Source organism: Tursiops truncatus, chromosome 1 (genome assembly GCF_011762595.2).
Source record: "Tursiops truncatus isolate mTurTru1 chromosome 1, mTurTru1.mat.Y, whole genome shotgun sequence".
In the NCBI taxonomy this organism is placed as follows: domain Eukaryota; kingdom Metazoa; phylum Chordata; class Mammalia; order Artiodactyla; family Delphinidae; genus Tursiops; species Tursiops truncatus.
The window spans coordinates 8,728,543-8,755,112 of record NC_047034.1 but is presented as its reverse complement, the minus strand read 5'-3'; the positions used below and the strand labels follow the sequence as shown (position 1 = coordinate 8,755,112).

General features: G+C 40.8%; 2 protein-coding genes across 11 annotated transcripts in view; one reads left to right on the top strand and one right to left on the bottom strand.

The window, feature by feature from the left end:
- Nucleotides 1-16,431, bottom strand: part of UCHL5 (ubiquitin C-terminal hydrolase L5) — a 46,473-nt gene extending 30,042 nt beyond the window's left edge. For all 6 annotated transcript variants that reach the window (XR_002173269.3, XM_019920429.3, XM_019920427.3 and 3 more), the window contains exons 1-3: nucleotides 16,238-16,431; nucleotides 9,658-9,721; nucleotides 7,841-7,946 (exon numbers count right to left, since the gene is read on the bottom strand). Coding sequence is in view for 5 of the 6 variants with exons in the window: in XM_019920429.3 (XP_019775988.2) it covers nucleotides 7,841-7,946; nucleotides 9,658-9,721; nucleotides 16,238-16,313 (246 nt within the window). In the remaining variant the exon portion in view is untranslated. The remainder of the gene's footprint in view (nucleotides 1-7,840; nucleotides 7,947-9,657; nucleotides 9,722-16,237) is intronic.
- Nucleotides 16,432-16,649: 218 nt separating this feature from the next.
- Nucleotides 16,650-26,570, top strand: part of RO60 (Ro60, Y RNA binding protein) — a 24,362-nt gene continuing 14,441 nt past the window's right edge. The window contains exons 1-3 of one of the 5 annotated variants that reach the window (XM_019920424.3): nucleotides 16,650-16,812; nucleotides 17,579-17,726; nucleotides 24,592-25,190. In XM_019920424.3, the coding sequence (XP_019775983.2) occupies nucleotides 24,611-25,190 (580 nt within the window). In that variant the 5' untranslated portion in view covers nucleotides 16,650-16,812; nucleotides 17,579-17,726; nucleotides 24,592-24,610. Of the gene's footprint in view, nucleotides 16,813-17,575; nucleotides 17,727-18,698; nucleotides 22,462-24,591; nucleotides 25,191-26,570 lie in introns of those variants that run through there. The other 4 variants (XM_073800236.1, XM_073800234.1, XM_004322937.4 and 1 more) reach the window with 4 other exon arrangements.

Below are 26,570 nucleotides of genomic sequence, written 5' to 3'. Positions count from 1 at the left end.
ATCCAACTCCCAATGAATTATGGACATAGATATCAAAAATTAAAATTTAAATGCATAGGTAAATATCTTTTACAAATTCAGATAGATAACAAGAGACGCAAAAAAGCACTGGCTCTAAAATACAAAAGTCGGGCTTCCCTAGTGGCGCAGTGGTTAAGAATCCACCTGCCAATGCAGGGAACACAGGTTTGAGCCCTGGTCTGGGAAGATCCCACATGCTATGGAGCAACTGAGCCTGTGCTCTAGAGCCCACGAGCCACGACTACTAAGGCCCACGCACATAGAGCCCATGCTCCGCAACAAGAGAAGCCACTGCAATGAGAAGCCTGCACACTGCAACAAAGAGTAGCCCCCGCTCACAGCAACTAGAGAAAGCCAGCACGCAGCAATGAAGACCCAACACAGCCAAAAATAATAATAAATAAAATAAATTTATAAAAATAAATAAATAAATAAACAAAACACAAAATTCTATTCATCAAAAGACACCCAGAAAAGGTAAAACAATAAGGTGCCAACTTGGAGAAGCAGTATCATGAAGATATAAACAACATCTACAAATCAAAAAGTACAATTAGTCCTACAGAAAAATAATTTAAGAATTTCACAGAAGAAACACATATGGCTACCAAGTAAGTACATCAACATCCTTTCAACATGATTAGTGCCCAGGGAGATGTAAACCAAGACCATAATGAAGCACCATTTTAGAATGAGCTGGCTAGCAAAAATCAAAAAGGCCTCTGGTGCAATGGTTGAGAATCTGCCTGCCAATGCAGGGGACATGGGTTTGAGCCCTGGTCTGGGAAGATCCCACATGCTGCAGAGCAACTAAGTCCGTGCGCCACAACTATTGAGCCTGCGCTCTAGAGCCCACAAACCACAACTACTGAGCCTGCGAGCCACAACTACTGAAGCCCACGCACCTAGAGCCCATGCTCCAGAACAAGAGAGGCCACCGCAATGAAGAGCAGCCCCCGCTCGCCACAACTAGAGAAAGCCCACACGCAGCAACGAAGACCCAACAACGAAGACCCAATGCAGCCATAAATAAATAAATTTATTAAAAAAAAAAAACGGTATGACAATATCACATATTGGAGTATGTGGCTACACAGTAACTCAGATATTGCTAGTAGGGGTGTAAACTGGAGTATCTACTTCCGAAAGCACTTGGATATTTCCTCCTAATGTTACATTTACCTATCAGAAGAAGCACTGTTTACTTCTACATATGTACCAGGAGAAATTTGCACAAATACAACAGGAGACGTACAAAAATGTATATAGCCACACAGTTTACAGTAATGCAAGTGAAAATAGCCACACAGTTTACAGTAATGCAAGTGAAAACTCAAATGCCAATCTACAAAGAGTAAACAATTACTTACTCTTCATGCACATTCGTGCAATTACCATTGTGCAGCATGCAAAATAAGTTAACTATTACGATAAACAACTAGTGGATAAATCTTAAAATATTAAGTCAAAAAAGTAAGTCTCCCAAAACTACAAAGAGCATGATACTTTTTATCAAGTTAAAATTTTATATACACACAGCCCTTTTAGGATTAGAAAAAGTACAGAAAGTGGAAAGCAAGGAAACGATATACAGAACTCCACATGCAGGTTACTTGGATGAAAGGAGGGAGGATGAGGGCTATGTGGGACAATGGGTGGGACAGAAGGAAATGATAGTTAGATGACGGTTATCCAGGCGGTGAGTTCTTAGGTGCTTACTACATTACTTAGTCACCAAATAAGTAAACAAATAAATAAAAGGACATGAGCGTGTGCCATCAGTCAAGAATTATCATAATTCCATGCTGTGTACCTGAAGATCAATTTTTTAAAAAGGAAAAAAGAAAAACACACTCATCATCACTGACTGATCTGTCCTCTTCCTTCATCACGTCTAATCATCACACATTAAAGGTGCTAGTTACTCTACCTCCTGAGTATTAATCAAATCTGTTCACAACTATCACTACTAAAAGTCTTTTACCTGCTTTTGCATGGACTTCTACAAAAGCATTCTAACTGATATGTAGTCTCATATCCTACACCACTCCCTCCTCCTCAAACACATTCCCCACACTGTAGCCAAAGTGATCTCTTCTAAATGAAAATCTGATCACGTCACCCTTCTTAAAACACCTCAATAAACCTTCTACTGCTCTTAGGATACAGACAAAAGGCTCAAGCATGCTCTGCCTCTGTCCACACCTTGGCAGGAAGTGGAGAGTTATTCTCTATTATCCACCTTCTCCCTCTTCCAGATGAACAGAGGACCCAAATTTTATCTGGGTCCATGTCCACCTGGAATGAGGACAGCATCCCCCTCTGCTGCTAAGTACAGCCATGTGACTGAGTTCTGGACAAAGAGAAGAAAGCATGTAACATGAGCAAGTTCTAGAAAACGTCCGTAAAAAGAGAGGAGTGTGTTGTCCGCTTCTACTGTCTTGAATGTGGAATTCAGATAGAATGGCTGAAAGTCCAACAATCATCTCAGACCATGAAGTAACCTTTGGAATAGAAAGCACACACAAAGGAACAAAACAAAAAAGCCTGCCATCTCGACGTGCTCCACGGTGAATGAGAAAGAGAAAAACGTGTGTTTCTTATAAACCATTGTTTCCCTATACCTAATCGTACTGAACCCTGACTACCACACTGCTTGCTCAGCTTCATCATCTCACACCGCCCTGCCTGTGCTGTCTCTAGTCCAGCTACACTGGCCTTCCTGTAACAGTACATTTTACTAGCCTTACTCCCTTTTACTATAAAGCTGTTAGTAATCTGGGATGATCCTCAACCTCTTTCCCCTAGTTAATACCTACTTAACCTTTAGATTTCAGCTGAAATGTCACTTACTCAGAGAAGCTTTCTCAGATCTCCCTGAAGAGTTCAGTCTCATTTTTATGTGTGCAGTGAAGAATCTAGTCTTGCCCTAAGAGAGGCCTGACCTTTGCCCTTGGCTCCTGGGAGGTGATCTCTAAGCTCTTGAGAAGCCATGCCTCCTCACAAAAGTGTCTTCGTTTACCTGGGGGCTGTGGGCCACGCAGATAGTCTCACGGTGTGACTTAGGGTGGGTTCTGGATCGACAGTATCATCTCAGCCTCCAGGGTGGCAGGAGACTGAGGGCCAATAAAAACTCGATACCAAGAATCGGCTGAGATGGCCTGAGTGGCAGCACTCTGCACACTCACACATCACTGCCACTCAAGTTACAGCGCTGGCTTTGACTCCCCTGGGCGAAGACCACGCGCAGCTTTCCTGCACTCCGCTCTGTGTGTCTCTTCCCTTGGCTGAATTTAATCTGTGTCCTTTCACTGTAACGAACTATGTGACTCTAGCAGATTTTGGTGAGGTCTATGAGTTTTTCTAACAAATTACAGAACCTGAGGGTGGTCCTGGGGACTCCCCAAACTTGCAAGTATCAGAAGTCAGGGTGGTTTGTGGTACCCAAGACTCTGTAGTTGGTGTCCGAAGGGAGGGTAGTCTTAATAGATTATTTTTGAACTTCACAATACGGTTCTCATTTCGATCCATGCAGCACTTATTGCCACTGTAATTTTGTATTTCACGGATTAATACCAATCTCCTCCACTAAGCTCTAAATACCCTTGAGGAGAGGGCTCCTGACTGCTTATCATTCCCCAAGCACCTGGCACAGTGTCTGACACATTGCAGACACTCAATCATTCTTTCCTGAAAGACTGAACAGGTGGAGTCACACAAACCTAGTACCAATGACCTAAAGCAATAAGTCAGACAGACCTTAGCTTTCTCATCAGTGAAACGGTAACAAGACAACAATGTTCTGCAGAGAAGCATTACCAAAAGGGTCATTCCTGGATCCTATACACAAATTGTAACTACTAGAAGACACCTTTTCCAGATATTTTGTTACTCAATGATCCACACATATGCACACTTCCAATTAGAGCATATGATTAGCATAAGACAGGCAGTATTACCTCTCTAAAATGATGCAATTCCATCCATAAATACCAAAACTATGTATTTAGTTAATCTGTATGACATTATCACAAATAAATATAATTTTAATTAAATGTTTTAAATATCTGAAAATATTCCTCAGAGCCCAGAGACCCTGGATTGGAAATCTTTACTATAAGCTCTTGAAGCCTAGAACCAAGGATTATATATTTATGTAATATATACTATAAAATTTCTAGCACAGGTTCATAGGAGGCATACACTAAAAAGACTGATAGATATTATTGTTGAATTACTGACCAGTTTAATAGAAACTGTTGGCATAATATAGTATAAAAAAATACAATGTAATTGAGAAATTACTAATCTGGCATATTAATAAACATGGCAGGAATAATGTAATACAAATAAAACATTAAATTATAGTAAGGTAGAAATGTAATACAGAACTAGAAAAGTATCAAGGGACTCTAGAAATTATAAATTCATACTCCAGTATCATTTTTTTTTCTTTGTAGAGTACTTTCTTATACCTTAAAAATACCTAGGCCTCTATAAGTCAGTCATTGTTAGTGTCTTAGTGAATCCTAGGGTTCTTTAACTGTAATATTCTTTCTACATTTATCAGATACCTACTATGTGTCAGGGATTATACATGAAAACTCCTGGGTTTACAATTTAGTAAGGAGGAAATATAATTAAATACACACACAAATATATATGGAAAAAATCTTGAAAAATATAAACTGTTTTAAGTGGTTATCTCTGGAGCAGGGATTATAATGGACTTTTATTTTCTACATTGTACATTTATAATGCTTACATTTTATATCATGGGTATAGATTCTTATATACCATAAAAAAAAAATGTCTTTAAAAGGAGAAAAATCACCTGAAGGACCAAACTATCTGTCCCCTACTTTTTCTCTACTACCTAGATCTTGAAAATCACAGTGATTATAATTATTATAGTACAATGATAAATATTACAATTTATAAATGGATTATTTGTGTTAGAGTAATAATTAGAATCTCAAAATGTTTACCATTAAGAAATTTAGTTAAATAAATTATAGGACGCTTATACTAAGAATACTTTTAAAAGAGGTGGTGTTGTGATATGGTTAAGAGTGTGGACTTCAAGGCAACAGTGCCTGGGTTTGCACCCAGCTCTCCCATTGACTAGCTACATAACTTGGGCAAGTTTCTTAACCTCTCTGGGACTCAGTTTCCACATCTGTGAAATGATGAGGAACCTGTAAAACCACATAGGGTCACTGTGAGGATCAGTTACTATAAATAAATTAATACTAAAAAATAATACATATAAAAGTACCTAATAAGCCTTCAATATGTTAGCTAATACTGTTACGTGCACTGAAAGTCAAACTTTTATCATTAAGTGAAGAAAGATGCAAAATATTTTGCACAACAGTCCAACTTCAGAAAAAAAAAAAGATAATAAGAATGTGTTAACAAGTGAATAGAAAATGTGGGAGGCAGTATGGCAGGTGGAACAACCAACCTGGGCTTTAGACCTAGGTTTAAATTCTGGATCCACCATGTACTAGCTGTGTGACCTCAGGCAAGTAAGTTAATTTTTCTAGGCCTCAATTTCTTCATCTGTGAAATGAGGGTAATACCTCATAGGGCCGTTGCAAGGGTCAAATAAATAACATGTCTAAAGCACAATATCTGGCACACAACAAACATCGTAAATGTGGGCTGTTGTTGGTACTGCTATGGTGATAGTTGTTACCAGTAAGAAGACACATGCCTGCCTTATCCACCATTACATCCCTAGGACCTAAAACAATGCCCAGCACAAAGGAGGTGCTCAACAACTACTCGTTGATTAAATGAATGAGTCAAACTGTTAGAAGGGGTTAGTAGATATGGGTGTGGGAGCACAGGGATATTCACTCATCACTATATATTTCTGTAACTTAAGATATTTTAAGTACACAATGATAAAATAATGTTCTCCAAACCCTTGAAGTAAAGCAAAAAAACGCTAATTTCTCTAAAAACACTCAATTTTTAAAAGTTGGGGGGGAAAATGGAAAGAAGTAATAAAATAAGAGAAAAAGGAAAAACAAGTTACTAAGTGGAATAGTAAACATTTGATTTAAAGGGCAGTAATGAGAATTAGCAGTTTTATTGTTTCCACCTTCCTAAAGGTTAATGAGATTATCTTAAGCAATTTTTTGAGTCTCAGAAATAAGTGCAATTTTCAAACAAATGAGATCATATTTAGCTTAGATTTTATACATTAATCAAACCTCTTTCATCATTCTCTTTTTCAGCTTTTCCAAACAATGGACTCCAAAATAAGGAGGCATCTAATAACGTTGGTTAAACGTTTCACTGTATACTCCAGAACAGCAGTTCTCAAAGTGTGGTCCATGTACCCCTGGAAATTCCTAAGACCCTTTTCAAGGGGTTTGTGAGCTCAAAATTGTTTCCATAATAATTCCAAAACAGTTTTTGCTTTTTTCCCCTGCTTTCTTATTTACACTGTAGCACAACAGCAATCGAGGGTAAAACTGCTGGTATTTTAGCATATACCTAGGCAGTGGCATTAAACTGTTTCACTGACACACGTGCGTAATTTTAAAAATTAACAAAACAAAAACCAGTTTTAGTGAAGAATGTCTTTGATAAAGCAGTAAATTTTTTATTATATTTTGACCTCAGAGTACAAGTGGTTGAGTGAAACAGGTGGTACAAATAAAGCACTTCAGCAAACCAAAACATGCCAGTTGATTCCATGAAAGGCATTAGTGAAATTGTTTGAACTGTCAGCTAAGTTGGCTGCTTTTTTCTTGGAACATCATTTTTTACTTGCAAGGACATACAGCAGACAAATACGGCTGTTCAGACGGTATCTGGCAGATATTTTCTTGAAAATGAGTGAAATGAGTCTATCACTTCAAGGAAAACATCTGATAGTATTTGTTGTCCTTCATAAAATTTGAATTCTCAAGTGAAAATTAGGATTTTGTAAGATTCAGATCCATAGATCCACCACTGTGAGTTTAAAAGTTTCAGGATACTTATCAATTCTTCTAATGATACAGATGCTGATATTAACAAATGTGACTTGTTGATAACATATATAATCATGTGTCAACATTTAGAAAATCTGCCTAAGTCGGTAAATTTTCAAAATGACCAATGCACAATGTTATAAGATCCTCCAAGAGTAAAAGATCCTTTTGAAGAGCAAGATAAACCAAAGGATTTTTATATATCAAAGTACAAAGTTCATTAGTATGATCTCAGATTTCACACTGCAACCAATCTTTAGGAGAGGAACATTTCTGGAGTTTTGATATAATATCAAAGAATATCCATAATTTCCTGGAAAAGAAATTAACATACTTCTCCCTCTCCAACTACACATATGTGTGAGACTAAATCATATACTTCAACCAAAAACAAAACAAAACGAAAACATTGCAACAGAGTGAATAAAGAAGCTGATAGGAGAATCCAGCTGTGTGCTTAATATTAAGCCAGACATTAAAGATATTTACAAAAATGTAAAATAATGCGCTTATCTCACTACTTTTTTGCTTTGGTAAAGATATTTATGCTTCATTTAAAAAATTCATTAACATGTAATGAATTTATTGTTACTTTTAAAGCAATTAATAAATATTTTAAATGTCTCAGTTTTAATGTCTAAATGATAAATACTAATAAATATAACCCATATAAACAGAAGGTCTTTGGGGATCTCAATAATTTTTAAGAATGTGAAGGAGTCCTAGGACCGAGAAGTTTGAGAACTGCGACACTAGAGACACAGGTGGAAGAGTCCTGTTTGTAAAGAGGGTTGCTCTTGAGACTCCACAGTATCCAAGGACCATACCTGCTTGGCAAAAAATATCGTGTCAAGTCTGGAGTCCTGAACCACAGAGCCTGCTGGTTCTTCTCCTGGCTGCCACTTGAAAAGAAAAATCAACCCATGAACTGGCCTACAAAACAAAAAAATACAAATTAGTGACACCAAACCTTGCTTCTTTTAACACACTGTCAATATGTTAAGTTTTGGTCATTTACTTAACAAATACAATGCAAATGAAGTAAATTTGAGAAATTTTTTAAAGATTTCTATTGCTGTTCATAGTTACTAGAATGTTGCCCAAGACACGGCTAACAAAATTTTAAAAAAATACATCAATTAAAATGGAATTGTTATGAAAGGAATAATCTCAAATCTGTGCATTATTCAATTCTACCTTATATTACCTCACTTAAAAACAGAAAGAACAACAACAACAAAAAAAAAACAGAAAGAACATAGCAAAACTAGAAGAAGCTGTTAACCCTAGACTGAATTCTGATATACATGAATAAAGTTCACATAGGATGTTTACAGATAAATGGCTGCTAGCATAAATACTAAGAAATATAGGACGTCACCTTCATATAATTATTGGATGCATGAGCAACCGTCACACTACAGTATGACTGGATGTTGCATCTCACACATAATGAAATCATCACCTCCCCAAAGGAACGGTTGTTGCCCACAAACCGTTAAATCACCACTTTAGGATTCTCTCCAGTCTATCTCTCACCACTGCCTTCCAAGCAATAAAAATCTTTCCTATCCCTTAAAGACAGGTCAAATGATGCATCTTTAATTAACCTTCCCTGATCATCCAGCCAGAATTTCTCTCTTATTCCATCTAAAATGACTGCTCTCTTTGTGGGGAAGAAGAAAATAGGGGGGAGGGAACTGTCTCCTTACTATAAAAAACATATCGCTACAGTCCCCATTCCAGGACCGAAGAATGCTCCCCGCAGTGAAAACTCCCTAGCCCTCCATTTGCAATCCAGAGTCAATGCTTGGAGGTTGGGGGTTAAGGAGAGGCCCAGAGAAATCAGGACAGAGTAAGAGGAAGGTACTTCCTGGCATCAATATTTGGAATCTGAACTGTAACCTCCACAAGAAGCAATGTAATAATGTATTAAAAAAAGTTCTGGGACTTCCCTGGTGGCGCAGTGGTTGAGAGTCCACCTGCCAATGCAGGGGACACGGGTTGGAGCCCTGGTCCGGGAAGATCCCACATGCCGCGGAGCAACTAAGTCCGTGCGCCACAACTACTGAGCCTGCGCTCTAGAGCCCATGAGCCACAACTACTGAACCCACGCACCTAGAGCCCGTGCTCTGCAACAAGAGAAGCCACCGCAATAAGAAGCCCATGCACCGCAACGAAGGGTGGCCCCCGCTCGCCGCAACTAGAGAAAGCCTGCGTGCAGCATGAAGACCCAACACAGCCAAAAATAAATTAATTTTTTTAAAGTTCTGAATTACTATTACTATACATTATCTGTCAAGTATAGTTTTGTAGACTGGCCTATTATTCATGTGTTTTATGTTAAAATGTGTTCCATGTTCTAACAGTATTGATCTATAAGTGAAAGTTGTAAAAAAATCAACCTATCAGTACTTTGTTGATATGGAATTACAGAGACTTAGTTTTGAATCCCTTGCAAATTACTTATCTATGAGTCTCAGGTTCTTGGTTATAAAATGGGAATAATACCTACCTCACACAGCTGAAAAAAATCTTAAAGGAGATAATGTGTTCAGACTAAGGTAACCCAAGTAAAATAAACTCATGAAAGTTTGCTTAAGTATAGACATATTACTTTTAACGTAAGTAAAAACAAACTTACTTTAATTTTTCAAAATTCTCAGGCTCTAAACTCCATATTTCTTCTACTTGGGCTCCTCGGCAACCTGAAATAAGAAATTATTTCTTCAGAAGACAAAATAACTCATTTTTTTTCCTTCGCCACTAAATAAAATATTAACTGAAAGAAAAGCACATTTGGGGGCGATAAGACATGACAAATTAAAATGGTAAAACTGATAAAGCTCACAGTCAAATCCTAGTCCTACCTTTACTATTTCCTAATTATTATAGTGGGAGTATATTCCTTTGACAACTTTAAAAAGTTTCAAGATTTATTTTCACTGGACACCACCCCATGGCTCCTTCTCAGTCTCTCTCAATCTCTGGCTCCTCTTCATCCACTCCCTTCACTCAGCTGCTATGTTTCCACAGCTCTGCCCGCAGCCCCCTTTTTTCCTTACTGTACACTTTATTTTTAAAGTGGTAATAGGGGCATCCCTGGTGGCACAGTGGCTGAGAATCCGCCTGCCAATGCAGGGGACACGGGTTCGAGCCCTGGTCCGGGAAGATCCCACATGCTGCAGAACAACTAAGCTCGTGTGCCACAACTACTGAGCCTGTGCTCTAGAGCCCACGAGCCACAACTACTGAAGCCTGCATGCCTAGAGCCCGTGCTCCGCAACAAGAGAAGCCACCACAATGAGAAGCCTGCGCACCACAACAAAGAGTAGCCCCCGCTCGCTGCAACTAGAGAAAGCCCACGAACAGCAACAAAGACCCAACACAGCCAAAAATAAATAATAAAATAAAATAAATAAAAAAATAAAGTGGTAATAAATAGCTACCACTTAAGAGTGAATTTCAGAACACTATTTAGTTCTGACCCTTTTCCTAAATTCCAATTCTATACTTTAAAAATTTAATTTAATATCAACCATATCAGAGTCCCCCAAATATGTTCTTCTTCTACAACAGTGGTTCTCAACCAGGATGACGTTTTTTATGCCTCTGCACCCCCGACCCCCGCCAGGGAACATCTCAAAATGTCTGAAGACATTTTTACTGTCCCTACTGTCACTTGGGGGGCGGGGAGGTAGCATCTAGTAGGTAGAGGCCAGAGATACTGAACATCCTACATTGCACAGAATAGCCCCTGACAACAGAGAATTATCTGCCCCAAAGTGTCAAGACAAAATGAATTATCGGGCCCAAAGTGTCTAATCCCTGCAAGGCAAGGCAAGAGTACCAAGGTCGAGAACTGTGCTCTAGTAGTTCATATGGTGGTAATGGTGTACCGGTTAAGAGCCTGGCCTCCAAACTGCCAAGGTAAGAATCATGGCTCCTCCATTTACCGGCTACATGACCACTGAACCTCTCTGTTCCCCATACTCATAGAGCTGTTGTGAGAAATAAATGAGATGACTTACTATCTCATAAGGTAATTTATTATGCATGAGATACATTTAATACAATGCCTCGGCAAAATGTCAGGTAGCATTATGATCACAACAGAAAAAAACAGCCTTATTTACCAGTAACTGCAATGTGTAAAGTGCTCTGAATGCATTTTCTCTAATCCCTGCAAGGAAAGTATTATATGGAAGAGGCTTAGGGATGTTAGGTGTCTTATCTAAATTCACTACAACTAATATATGCCAAAAAGTTAATTAAAACCCATGTCTGGTTCCAAAGTCTGGGCACTTTCTATTGTTCCAGATTATTTTCAAGTGAGTGCTGGAGAAGCCTTTAGATCACATGCAAAAATCTGTGGTTTAAAAAAAAAAAAAACTGGACCAACCAACTTTGTAACTTTGGGCATTCATACCATTCAGTACCTCAATTTGCTCTGCTCAGCAAATATCTATTAGCTCCCACCCAAGCATTAAAGATACAGGTACAAGGAGAGTTACTTCATTATTTGTAGTAGAGAAGAACTAGAAACAACCTGAATGTCTAGAACAGGTTGCTAGACGTCCACATACATTAAGTTGGGAAAAAAAGCTTGTTTAAGTGTGAACCTATATTTATATGTGTTATCAAGAAAGGGCACAAAAGAACACTAATGCACTTAACACTGGTTATGCTATTGGAAATCAACTGTAAAAAGGCCAAACGTTAAAACATTGCACATATCATACAAAAACACAACAAAAGCCACTGAATTAAAAGAGCCCCAAAATATTTTGCAAAGGTATAATTTCAAGTGGTGACACTGTTTAAATAACCTTATGTTAGACACATACACATCTCTGTGTAAGGAAAACACAGTACTTAACTGTTAGCATCTATCTCCTTATATACATTCAATTCTAATAATCCCCTATGTACATTCAATTTCAAATAATGCATGGTATAATGGAAAGAGAAATAAGCAATGATTCAAGAGAACTAGGTTGTAATTCTAGCACTGCCTTTAAGTTCTTTACCTTGAGTGAGAACATGTCTTTGAGCCTCACTTTCCTCATGTTTAAAACAAGAATACTACCTGCTTCATCCAATCCACACAATTCTTGTGAGGTATACGTTCTCAAATACCAAACACAAAGAATCACCATGCTGATTCCTCTAATATATTCTAGTAAAAAGTTGAGTGGGGTGGGGGGTAGGCTTTAAAAAGTTAATGATTCACTGGTATTTAACAAATACATTCAGCCCTCTGTATCCAACGGGTTCTGGGTCCGCGGATTCAACCAACCGCAGGTTGAAAGTATCTGCCAAGCATGGTATTAGGCCCTAACAAGGACAGGAAATAATAAACTATTTTAACAATGCTTAAGAACTTCAACCTAGTAGGAAACAAGCTCATATAACTCAAAGACTGTGCAGTCTGCATGTTTTGCATATAAAAGGTACACGGGATGCGTTCTGGAAGTTAAGAGGTAGCCAACTATCCTTGCTGATCAGAAAAAACTTTAATGTATAGTTAAACTGGGGGACTTCCCTGGCGGTCCAGTGGTTAAGACTCCCTGCTTCCAATGCAAGGGGCTCCGGTTTGAACCCTAGTCAGGGAATTAAGAACCCACATGCCACGCGGCCAAAAAAATTAAATAAATAAATAATTTAAAAATAGTTGAACTGGGTCTTAAATAGGATGACCAAATAATCTGTCATTCAAACCAGAACACCTCTTTTATTAAATTGATTTTACTTAATAGGACATTAAATAAATTTTTAAATTAAAATGTTTTAAAATATTTATATCTTGACTAACACATTTGTATTATAGTACTGGTGGCTCCATAAAACAGTCTATTCAAAAACCAATTCTAAAAATAATTTTCTTAACAATATACCTGGAGTCTTTCTCCCCAAGAAAAATACTCTTGGGGAGTATTTTTATAGCCTACACATAAGGCTATACTGTTTATTTATTACCTCTTGAGTGAACTTTGGTAATTTGCGTCTTTAAAGGAATTTGGACATGTCATCCAAGTTGTCAAATTTATTTGCATAAATATTAAAATATTCACTTATCCTTTTAATATCTAGAATCCGGGACTTCCCTGGTGGCGCAGTGGTTAAGAATCCGCCTGCCAACGCAGGGGACACGGGTTCGATCCCTGGTCCGGGAAGATCCCACGTGCCACGGAGCAACTAAGTCCGTGAGCCACAACTACTGAGCCTATGATCTAGAGCCCATGAGCCACAACTACTGAGCCCACATGCCACAACTACTGAAGCCCTCACGTCCAGAGCCTGTGCTCTGCAACAAGAGAAGCCACTGCAATGAGAAGCCTGTGCACTGCAACAAAGAGTAGCACCCGCTCGCCGCAACTAGAGAAAGCCCACACGCAGCAACGAAGACCCAATCCAGCCAAAAAATAACTATTTAATTTTTTTTAAAAATCTGTAGAATCTGTAGTGATGTCATCTCTCTTATTCCTGATATTGGTCATTTGTCTCCTCTCTTTCTTCTGATCAGTCTGACTACAGGTTTATGCATTTTATTGATCTTTGAGAAACCAGCTTTTGGTTTCATTGACTTTCTCCACTATTTTTCTCTTTTCTGTTTTACTAATTTCAACTCTGATCTCTATTACTTCCTTTTATCTGCTTACTTTAGGTTTAATTTACTCATCTTCTTCTAGTTTCTTGAAGGGAAAGCTGAGGTCACTGATTTGTTGTAGTAAATCTAGTCCCTGTTACTCTATCTTGGCTGGAAGCAGAAATATACAGCCTCTATTTTCAATTAGTAGACTATCCTAGTTTGTTTTGCTGCATTTATGAATTATGTATGCATTGTATCAATTGAAAGTATAGTTCTGCTCCATCAGTTTCTTAATTTAATAAGAACTTTGTTTTACCATGACGTTATATTCCACCAAAAATTTTATTTAATGTATTCACTGAACTCAAATAATTTCCACTTCAATGAAGAAACTTAAATCTACAATAGCATTCATAACACAATAAGATGTTTCACTTTTGAAAGAATAAACTTCCAAAGGTTTTTTTATTTTTTTTTTGCAGTATGCGGGCCTCTCACTGTTGTGGCCTCTCCCGTTGCAGAGCACAGGCTCCGGACGCGCAGACTCAGCGGCCATGGCTCACGGGCCCAGCCACTCCGCAGCATGTGGGATCTTCCTGGACCGGGGCACGAACCCGTGTCCCCTGCATCGGCAGGCGGACTCTCAACCACTGCGCCACCAGGGAAGCCCCCAAAGGTTTTTTAAATCCATGAATTGAATGAGGAACAAAGAAAATGACTGGAATAAACTCAGTCTCTTTGAAGCATCTGATGGTGATATACAACTACCATCATTTAACTTTTTGCAAAGTTCTTCTGCTAATTAAACCAGTCTAATAACTATAGCTTCAGTTTTCATTTGTGCAGGTACAGAAGGTGCAGTTCCATGGCAGTCTCTTACGCATGCTTTTATTTAAATCATTTTCAATTCCAAGTTTTCTGCATGTACGAAATTGGAGCAAAAGCTTTAACAGAATGGACTAATTTTAAAATAAACAAATTTGCCTGATACAACGTTTCTTAAGGTTAACTCTAACATGTCATAATAGTTAAGGTTTTGAAGGTAAAGTTTATGGCTTAAAACCTGCAGACATCTCAAACTCAGTGTATGTCCAAAGCTGAACCCACTTTCTTGTCCATCAAGCCTACTCTTCTCTTGTACTTGTACTTCACCAGTCTCCCAAGCTAGAAACTAGAGTCATTGTCACCTCTTTTTCCCTACATCCCAGCAGTTAACAGTCCTGTGGATTTAAATATAGCAAAAATTATTGAATCGTCCTCCTCCTCTCCAAATCACTACTTTATGTGTGGAGCCAATCATCTCAAATTCTGACCATTTTAAGAGGCTTCTAGCTTCTCTTACTTCACGCCAATCTACCCTGCACACTACAAGTAGTAAATCTTTTTAAATTATAAAAATATCATTTCATCCTTGAAATATCTTTGACAGTTAAGTCCCCAGGGGCTACAGGGCAATCCACACTACACAACATGCCACACAATCTGGCCTCAGTTTATCTTTTCAGCTTCGGATTGAAATACTCCTGAAGTCCGTTACATTATGTTTTAGTCACTTTCCCAGCTGTTCCCTAAGTCATATACTTTACCACCACTACTGTTTATGCCTTTCCTTCTGCCTGTGCTCTTCCACGACCTGTGTGTACCTACTCTAATGTAGCAATTAATACGCCATATTATAATTTGCTTGTCAGTTCTTTAGAACAGCAGTCATGCTTTATTCACATTAAAAATATCCAAACCCTACCAATGTGTCAGACATAGCAGGTAAACAATATATGCCCAATACATGATATCCAAACAGTCAGCTACGTACAACAAACAGTTATCTATTTCAATGTTGAATTTCCACCTCAAGTACAAGTTTTAACATAAGAGCTAAAATTAATACTTGAGAAATAACAGATAAAAATAAACTTACAGCCAAAGCAGAGCTGCAGGGACAGGAAAGGCTACAAAGTCAAATATGTTGGTTACTTAGGACCAGAGATAAGGAACAGAGTCAGAAAGAAATTACGAGGCAAGCATGTAGCCTCTGGAGCACTAGGTGGAGAAAGCACACTTCTCCGGAGGCCACAAAATGAGCAGAACTAGCGAGCTGGTCCGTGCGTCCCACGCGGCCAGCCTGTGCGGACGTTCGCAGGGCTGGGCACACACTCGAGGGGTTCTGCTCCGAATAACTCGAATGTCAGGTTCCGGGGCGGCTTGGGCCTTGGACACCCCACCCTCGACAAGGCGCATCCGACTTTTCCTGTAGCACCGATGGCCTGAGACACGTACCTGGGCACCCCTGCCCGGAATGGGGGCGCCCCGTGGTGCAAAGGGAAGAATCGGTACGTGAAGGGGGGGTGGTGGGAACCGGGGCGGGGGCTCAGGTCAGTGAAGCTAGTACTGGAGCGCCGAGTTCCGGGGACACGCTCCTGCCCTCGCGGTGTGGCTCTCAGATCACCACGGAAACGCGACTGGCCGGGACCAAGGAGGGACCGGAGCCCTGCCTTTCCCCCTCCCCGACTCCACGGTTAGAGAGTCGCCTCCCTTCAGACGCTGGGCGACGGCGGCCGCAGGGAAGCACTGCGTGCCCAGATCAGGCCTCCTCCCGTGACCCCCGGCCCAGGACGGTCCCCTTGGCTCTCACCGAATCCTTTAATGAGCTCGGTGAAGACCCCGGGGTCGCTTTCCATGAGGCACCACTCCCCAGCATTGCCCGTCATGGCCCCGGCCACACGCCGCCCCGCTCCACCTCCGGCTCCGGCACCCCCCCAAATCCAGCCGCCTCCGGCCACTGAGCTCGGCAAACCCGCCGTTGTCTCGTCAACCTCACGTCACCCCGCCTACTTCCCGACAGCCTCCGGGCGCCGTCACCTGCAGCGCGACAGAGCGCGGGAGGACGCTCTAGCCACCCAAGAGACGGCGAAACTCTTTCTGGGCTGCGCAGGACCCGGAGCCGATTCCGAGGGGCCAGGGCCGCCGAGAAAGGGCGGGATTTGGGGCGCCGGAGGAGGGAACATCCGGGACTCTCGCCAGTCTGGGGCGGGGGCGGGGCACGCCCAGGGGGGCGGGGCTCGTTCCCGGGAGCCGAACCGGGAGACCCGGGCGGCGGAGTTGGAGCAGGCGCCACCCCTCAGGCTGACGCGCGTCGTCTTTCGGCGGCGTGGCGCAGCGCTTCTCCCGGTGGCGCGGCGGCTTCGGAGGATCGGCCGCCGGGCACAGGTGAGGACACCGCGGGTGGCCGGCTGGCCGGGGCCCTTTGTGCGGTCTGAGCGGCGCCTGGGTCCGGCCGGTCCTCCGTGGCCCTCACCCCGCATCCCCGCGGCCGAGGCCGGAGCAGACGCTGCGCCGACCAGTCTCCCTCCCCGCCTCCGTGCCCTGCCGTCCTGGGTGGCTGGACCGACACCTCTGCTGGGCCGGGCCCTTCCCGAAGCGGGGATCGCTCCCGCTTGTACTTGCGGAGCTTCCCGCAGGCCGGCGTCCCAGGGGCCCGCTTTCCTCCTCCCCCTCCTCCTCCTCCTTTTCCTCCTCCCGCCGCTGCTGCGCCGAGAGGCGTTGCCCGGCCTCTGGGCTTCGGGAAGAAGGATCTTTGTGAGAAGACCGAGGACGAAATTTGTCCTGGAGGGAATGACGAGGGACAGGAGACGATCCGTCTTGTCGTCGGTGGGGCTGATAGACAAGTGTAAAGGCGCGCGATGCCTCCAAGGCACATGAGGTTGAAAAATGCAGTGTGTTAATCTGAAAATATTTGTAATGGTCCTAAGACTAAAAGATGCGTTAAACCAAAAATGGCTGTCTTCACTAAATCACGAAACCTCATTCACCAGGCCCTTGCACAATAGTAATGTTAAAACTAAAATCTTTCAGAGTAGTAGTGTTTATGCATCACTCCTTAAAGCTCTGACTTCCAAGAAGGGCCCTTGGCTTCCAGGAAAAAAAAAAAAAAAGCTTTACTTGGTAAAACTCGGATTCTTTGCTTCTCAAGCAGGAGGACCTGTGCCCTGGAATAAGGGAACCTTGTCCTGCAGGACTATGTGAAGCTACGAAATAAACATGATACAATTTACTGAGAGAAACAGCGGCACAACTTTTATATGAAAACAACCGTGGTTATATTATGGAGTAGAAGCCAAAATGTATGTCAGGGGTTAGATTAAAAAAAAAATTTTTGTGGGGGGAAACTTTCTTGAAGTTTGCCCCTGGGAGACTGTGTCTTCAAGCTGGTGGGGGGCGGGAGAGGTATCTGTTCTGTTAAATATATTTAAATGGGAAAGTCTGTGTGGCACAGGAGTCTAGCCTTATTTCCTTATGAACCATGCCTAGAATGAGTGTCATCAGAGCCCAAAGCTGTTTGCAGGAATTTGCCATATTTTCTTAATCTGCAGTATTGCTGTGAACTTGAAAATGTTTTTGGTGCTAAGTAACTATTGAATACATCAAAACTAACATTTGATACCCAACTGAACATGGTGCCTATTGTAGAAAGACCAAACTGAAAGTTTAGCCCTTAAAACAACCTATAAGTAATCAGAATGGGGGGGTGTCAAATTTCTTTAATTATGTTGTTAACATTTAATCCTAAGAGGTCACCTAAAAATCCAGATTTCTGAGTTTTTGAGAAGATCTGGCAATATGAGGCCCAAACTACATGACAGCCAGTTGGCTAAAAGGTGTATTCCTTCAGGATGTCATGCTGTCATGTCTGCTCCAGTTCCTAACCACTTTTTTTTTTTTTTGCGGTACGCGGGCCTCTCACTGTTGCGGCCTCTCCCGTTGCAGAGCACAGGCTCCGGACGCGCAGGCTCAGCGGCCATGGCTCACGGGCCCAGCCGCTCCGAGGCGTGTGGGATCCTCCCGGGCCGGGGCACGAACCCGTGTGCCCTGCATCGGCAGGCGGACTCTCAACCACTGCGCCACCAGGGAAGCCCCTTCACCACTTTTTATTGCATCACCCTTGACTTGATTCGCTCATGTCCATTTACCAGTCTGAGTGATACAGCTATCTGAATTTGTGACCCCCGTGTTTGCAGTATTGTTTCTTTCAAACTGTCTTGCTCTCATAGATGTAAGTCAGCTTTGACTCCATTTAAAAAGGAATAAGCTGCAAACTTGTTTGACCTCTTGGGATGAAAGGGAGCCTTTTCAAGTGACAAATGATCAAGAGACTTGGGAAAGATATTTAGATGTGTACATTCAAGAAGAATGTAGGAATCCTTAGAAGTAATATATTATTAGCACTGTTAAACGTTACTATAGATGTTCTAGTTCCAGCGAATAAGAAGAAGAACTAGTGCTATTGCATACTGTGTATTACTGCCATTCACTGGTTTTGCATTCAAAATTAGGGAAAAGAGAAGTGGGCAATGTATAAAATATCCACATCCAATTTCAGAATGTGGCCGTGTTTTTAATGATATTGTGATCTGTTTGATTTCCTCTCAAAATTTTGATTTATAGACATTTAATACATCTTTAGCTGTATTACATTTCCTTGGAGGGTTGTTGCTTTAAGAGCACCGAACAGGTCAGGCCAACCGAAAGAAGAATTAACTATCTTTTGTTTGTTTGTTTGTTAATCTGGATTTACAACACTTGATTATTCAGGAGTGGATTAATTGATGACCAGGCTTTGACCTCACTCACTGCCCAACTGCCTTCTAAACCACTGACACTGGAGCTTAAGCTTTGAGAAGGGTGATGATAACATTTGGGGAAGGAAGAAATTAAGGTCCTGTATATGTATGTCTGTGTGTATCTCAAATTTCTTTCTAAAGACAAATATAAAAAATGTAGGGTTAAATATCACTTAAATGCTTATCTATTTAAATAACTTTCCAAATATATTTCACCTAGCCAATTTTTAATTTTTTTTAATAACAGATTTTTGAGATAGAATTCACATATCACATTCAGTGGGTTTTAGTATATTCACAGAGTTGTGTAACAGTCACCACTATCTAATTTCAGAACATTTTCATCACCCCTAAAGAAACCCTCTACCACTTTGGAGAACAATCTAGCAGGTCCTCAAAAGGTTAAATATAGAGATATCATATGATGCAACATTTTACATTCCACTAGCAGTATATGAAGGTTCTAATTTCTCCAAATCCTTGCCAACACTTATTATTGTCATTTTGATTATTGCCATTCTAGTAGGTGTGAAGTGGTATCTCATTGCAGTTTTGATTTGCATTTCCCTGATGACCAATGATATTCAGCATCCATTTTTGTGTTTGTTGGCCATTTGTATACCTTCTTTGAAGGCATACCTATATAGGTTCTTTGCCTATTTTTTAATTGGGTTATTTATCATTTTATTATTTAGTTATGAGTTCTTTATATATTATAGACACAAATTCCTTATCATATGTATGATTTGCAACTATTTTCTCCCATTCCATGGGATGTCTTTTTTGCTTGCTTTGTGGTGTCTTTTGGAACACAGTTTTAAATTCTGATGAAGTCCAATCTATCGGTTTTTTTCTTTTGTCACTTACAGCTTTGGTGTCTGTATTTTGAGATCAACTCAGTTCAGTTCCAGAGTTAGCATCAGATCCCCCAAGTGAAAGGGCAGGATCCCAAACAGATTGCCCTTACTTCAGACAACAGCTTCAAATAAGGTCCCAGTCCACCCAACTAGGCTTCCCACAATGCGCTCAGGGTCAGTAATTCACTAGAATGACTCAACTCCCTAAAAGCACCATCCTTATGATTACAGTTTTTATAAAGTGTGCAACTCAGGCACAGCCAAATGGAAGACCCGCTCAGGCCAAAATCTGGAGGCAGTAGAGGGATTCCTTCTGTTTGTAGAATCCTGGTACATCACAGTCCCAGCACATCAGTGTTCACCAACTCGGAGTCTCTCCTGAACTTCTTTTTTTTTAAGATTTATTTATTATTTATTTATTTTATTTTATTTATTTTTGGCTGCATCGGGTCTTAGTTGCGGTGTGTGGGATCCTCATTGAGGCACGCGGGATCTTTCGTTGGGGCGCGTGGGCTCTTCATTGTGGCGCTCAGACCTCTCTAGTTGTGGCATGCGGGTTTTCTCTCTCTACTTGTGGTGTGCAGGTTCCAGAGCGAGTGGGCTCTGTAGTTTGCGGCACTCGGGCTCAGTAGTTGTGCCGCACAGGCTTAGTTGCCCCGCGGCATAAGGGAGCTTAGTTCCCTGACCAGGGATCAAACCCATGTCCCTTACATTGCAAGGTGGATTCTTTACCACTGGACCACCAGGGAAGTCCCTCCACTGTACTTTGTTGTCCAGAGTTTGTATGTGGGGTTTCATGAGTAGGCATGATTGATTAATTCATTGACCCTGTGGTTGAGGTAAGTCACCTGCCTTCCTTCCCTCCTGGGAGGTTGATCTGGCCTAAAGTTCCAACCTTCTAATCAGATGATTGGTCTTTATGGTGACCCCCAACTGGAAGCGATCCAAAGACCCAGGATGAGTCACCTCATTAGCATAACAAAGATACTCCCATCAATCAGGATATTTCAAGTTTTTTTTTATTAACTCTTTTTAAATTGAATAAAAGATTCTTTAAATTCTATAGTGCTTTACAGTTTTCAGAAGTTTCACACACATGATTTCATATAGTCCCATAATAACCCTTTTTTTTAAGCCTCTACCCCTATATTTCCCCTTCCCTCTTCCTTCTCCCCACTGTAACCACTAGTTTGTTCTCTGTATCTGTGAGTCCGCTTCTTTTTTGTTTTATTCACCAGTTTGTTGTATTTTTTAGATTCTGCATGTGATACCATACAGTATTTGTCTTTCTCTGTCTGACTTATTTCACTTAGCATAATGCCCTCCAAGTCCATCCATGTTGCTGCAAATGGCAAAATTTCGTTCTTTTTTATAGCTGAGTAGTATTCCATTGTGTATGCATATACCACATCTTATTTATTCATTCATCTGTTGATGGACACTAAGGTTGCTTCCATACCTTGGCAATTGTAAGTAACGCTGCTATGAACATTGGGTGCATGTATCTTTTCGAGTTAGTTTTTTTGTTTTTTTCGGATATAAACCCAAAGTGGTATGTGAAGCCCTGTGAGAACCATGGACAAAAATCAGATATTCTTCTTTTTTTTTTATACAATTTTTAAAGTTTACAAATTATTCATTTAACAAATATGACTGATAAGCAGAAATAGCCAGGTTGAAGTAACACCAGAAAGAGTGTGTTTTGTTAAAATCTAAAGGAGAGGCCAGCAATGTCAAAAAATTTCTACTGGAATTAGCAATTAATGTTATCAATCTTTGAGAAGGCTCTTAGCCTTTTTGGATTGAAAGGCAGAGGTAAATGCCATATTGAAAAGGGGGTACAAATACATAGAAAAAGCAACATCCACTGCACCAGGAGTTTCAGCCTGTGCTGTACTCAGTCACTATAAATCAGTCCATAATGACTAATGTAATATGATCATTTCGTCTCTGACACCACCTGAAGCCTGGGCCTGTGCTGACATAAACTACTTTATGTCAGCGCTTTATTTGGAATATCGACACTGCTGTTTCCAGCACAATTCAAATCACTGTCCCCCTTAGTCACATTCACAATGTGAGGCTTTCTTCCCAGCACTTATCTCTGCACCATTGTGTGTTCCCCCCTCTGAGACCCAGTCTGTCATTGCTCCCTAACTCACCCAATTTCCCCGCATTGACTCCCTCAAACGGATTATTACCCATAACCTTCACCCTTAGTGGAGGAGACACCTCTTCTGCTGTCAAGGGCTAGTCTCAGCCTGGATGCTCTGAAGCTTCTTTCAGGGATCTCATTCCCTCACTTACGCCCTTTCTCTGCTGACTTCACCTCTCCAAATTGAAGTTTGAACCTCAACCTCAGTGTCCTCTCATCTGAAAAGGTAAAAAGATTTTTCCTCTAGCTCCTGCCTTCTCTCTTACCTTCCCTTTAGAACGTTGCTTCTGTGCGAGAGTAGTCTACCTGTGAAGTCTCTTCATCGCTGCATGCCCTCCTGACCTCACTAGAATCAAGCTATTTCTCGCAGCGCCCAACTGCGATTGCCTTTCCTCGGCATTCCTGTTGCCAACTTCAGCCTTACTTGATTGCTGAGCATTTGACATTACCAGCCATTCACTCCGTGAAATTCTCTTCCTTGTGGTCTACGATACCACTCTCTCCTGATTTTAAGTCTATGTGCCTCTCCTTCCCTTTCTTCTTTAAAGGGCCCTTTTCTCCTTAGCTATTTTTTAATTGTTAATACTCACCAGGATTCTGTCTTTAGCCTTCCCCACAGTATATAAACATGCTGAAGCTTGTATCATCTTGAAAACAAAATATCTTTTACCTGTGTTCCTCTTTAAGCTACTACCTTACCTGTCAACATTTCTTCGCAGTATATTTAGTTCCTTTTCTAAAATTTAAAGACACAGAGCAAGATTTCATATACCCCTTCCTGGAATGTGCTCCCCAAACTTTATATGCCAGTTTTTCAGTCTTCCTGGATTATTGAGACAGCATTATTTTATCTTCTCTGCTCATTCACTTTTCTGTTAAAGCACTTGATTACAGTTTGCTTTGTATTATGTATAAATTTCAACCTCATCAAATAGACTGTGATTTCCCTGAGGGCAGGAAAAAAAGTTTTAGAAATCTTTTTAATGGAACAGAAACCTCCTTCATGCCTTACACACAGTATGCAGTAAATGCTGGTTGAGGATTTTTTGTTGGTTGTTTGCCATGGGGAGAAGCCCAGTGCACTGTAGTGGCCCAGGCAGGAAACCTGAAGATCAACAGCTGTCCTATAGTGAGAGAAGCGGTGGACCGATAAAGTAGTGGATGATTGTGGTTACTCCCTTTGGAGGAGAAAAAGGGATATTGCTGCCAGACAGCTAGTTCTAGTAGCTTCAGAGATAATGCAAGGAGGAAAATGTGGGTAGTCACAGATGAAGTAAACTATAAATGAGCACGGTTGATACAGGATGTTAATCAGTTAACATGCTCTCAGCTACAGGTAACAGAAAACTTACCAATGGCTTAAACAATAAGGATATACTTATGATATATTAGGACATTTCTAAGTAGGGCAGTTACAGGTAACTTGATGATATCAATGACCCAGATTCCGTCTTTTTTTTTTTTTCTTTCTGGTGCTTCCATCCTTATAAATTAGTTTGTCTTCTTAAAGTGGCACCCCCCATGGCTCAAGATAGTTGACACCACTTCAGGCATCATGTGCAGATGAGTATGTCAAGGCAGAAAGGGGACCGTTCCTTTTTAAGAGCCCAAGCCCCTTTTTAAGAAGGAGGAAAACCTCATAAGTATAACCAGCAGACTTATTATGTCTCACTGGTGGGAGTTGTGATACTTGCCCAATACCTGTACCAGTCACATGGCAAGAGGAATGAGAGCATCACCTGGGGACTTGTGATAAGTATGAATGCTTAGGCCTCAACCAGACATACTGAACTATGAAAGAAACTTCGGGGCGGGCTGGGGGCGGGTGTGGGGGAGGGTGGAACCCATCATCTTGTGTTTTAACTAGCACTTCAAGTAATTTTGATGCATGCAGAGTTTGAGAACACTGGCTTAGAGCAATCAAGATTCATCCCTTGGGGCTGGGAAATGTCCCCTGAAGGGCATTCCTACCAGAAAGAGGATAAGACAAGGGGGAAGGGAGGAACAGATGTTGGATACACAATCAAAAATGTCTACACTGTTATTCAGGAAGTAAAGGGAGCGTCAGCCCCCTGTCTATGTCAGTGACTATTGCCGCCCCTTGTATTCTCCTCCATCTGGTCCTGTAGACTCCATGCTGAACTGCCTGCTCAGTCTCTGAAGCAACAAGCTATACCTCAAAAATGCGACTTCTTAGCTTTTGCTTCTGATCGTTATACCACCAGTTACTGAGCTTAAGAAATATTTTTAAATTAAAAGATTTCATGGCAGATTTCAATGAGCATAGATTAATAAATAATTTTCCTTTTTAGAATTTTCTTGTTTCTAGCTAAAATAACATTTTGCTTTTTGACAGTTTCCTAGAAGACAAAAAAATGGAGGAATTGGTAAACCAAATGCAGCCACTGAATGAGAAGCAGATAGCCAATTCTGAAGACGGATATGTGTGGCAAGTCACTGATATGAATCGGCTGCAGCGGTTCTTGTGTTTTGGTTCTGAAGGTGGGACTTACTCTATCAAAGAACAGAAGTTGGGCCTTGAGAATGCTGAAGCTTTAATTAGATTGATTGAAGATGGCAGAGGATGTGAAGTGATACAGGAAATAAAGACATTTAGTCAAGAAGGCAGAACTGCAAAGCAGGAGCCTATGCTCTTTGCCCTCGCCATTTGTTCCCAGTGTTCTGACATAAGCACAAAACAAGCCGCTTTCAAAGCTGTTTCTGAAGTTTGTCGCATTCCTACACATCTCTTTACTTTTATACAATTTAAGAAAGATCTAAAGGAAAGCATGAAATGTGGCATGTGGGGTCGCGCCCTCCGGAAGGCCGTAGCAGACTGGTACAATGAAAAAGGTGGCATGGCCCTTGCCCTGGCCGTCACAAAATATAAACAAAGAAATGGCTGGTCTCACAAAGATCTGTTAAGATTGTCGCATCTTAAACCTTCCAGTGAAGGTAAGCGTAAGATCTTCATGCGGGGGGTGAGGTGCCGATATCCAACAAATAGCAAATTTATATTTAACATAAGAAAGTTGTGTAATATTTTCTAGAAATAGCCTTTAATTCTCAGAACACATTGATTAATTCATGTATGTTTAATGCCAACCTGGAATTAAACACCTAGACATTAATGATCAAGAATCAAATGACAGATTTGCAGCTTGATATTCTAAATCTTAAAATGTCACCATGCTAACTAGAATGCTCACCCCCTTGATTATGGACTATGAAAGCAGCATGGATATGATTAAAGTTGTAGGAATTAAAACGGCTCCTAGCCAATAGATGGCAGATAGCCAGGCTGTACTGCTTTAGCCCCTTTTCTCCCTCCCTGTCTTCCTAGGACATATGTTCCGTGGAACCTAAAGGCCACCCAAAGTAGTGCTGAACTTAACGAGTCAGGATGGTAGTTGTCTCCACGCGGTCAGCCAGGGGTCATGGTGACTTGGGGCAGTTTTTCTGTATCTGTGGGAAGAGACTTTTGAAAAGTTAGTTGGGTCTACAATGACTCTAGTCCTTCTTAGAAGGGAAATAAGAAAAACTTTTGCACGGGAATAATTTTAAGTGTGAACTTTCACAAAATGAACATGTCCAAATTTGACATTTTTTTTTTTACAGCAGAAGTGAAACTTGAAAAGACAGCCCGTCAGATGGGTTCAAATTTCAGTTCTACTTATTACTTTGTGTCCTTACACCAAGTAACTTAACCTTTCCGAGTTTCTGTATCTTCATCTATTAAAAAAGTTAGAAAAGGAATAACTCTTAAAATTATGGTGACTAAATGTGATAGTGTGTATTACAATACTTCCACAGTTCCTGGCACGGAGTAAAGGGCAGTGTCGGTTCTCTCCCCTCCCTCCCACATAGCTTGTGTAATGATACCTTCATACATAGTATCTCCTCAGTAATTCTTAATTTATCCCTTGTTTTTTTAAATTACAAATGGACTTTTTCAAATGAAGTTTGAGCAGTAAATTACTGCAAACATTTATGTATATAAACACGTTTATATTTTGATTTTTTATTAGAAATTGCATGCTTGTTTTATTTACTTATTCATTCATTCATTCATTCATTCATTCCACACGCAGCTTGTGGCATCTTAATTCCCTGACCTGGGATTGAACCTGCACCCTAGGCAGTGAAAGCACGAATCCTACCACGGGACTGCCAGGGAATTCCCTACATGCTTGTTTTAAAGTAGCTGGATAATACAAAAAAATATAATGCAGAAAGTAGTCCTGCCCTTCAAAAGAAATCACTATACATAGGTTGTATATTACTCCCGATTTTTCCTAAATATGTTTTATTTTTTTTAATTTTATATACCTTCTT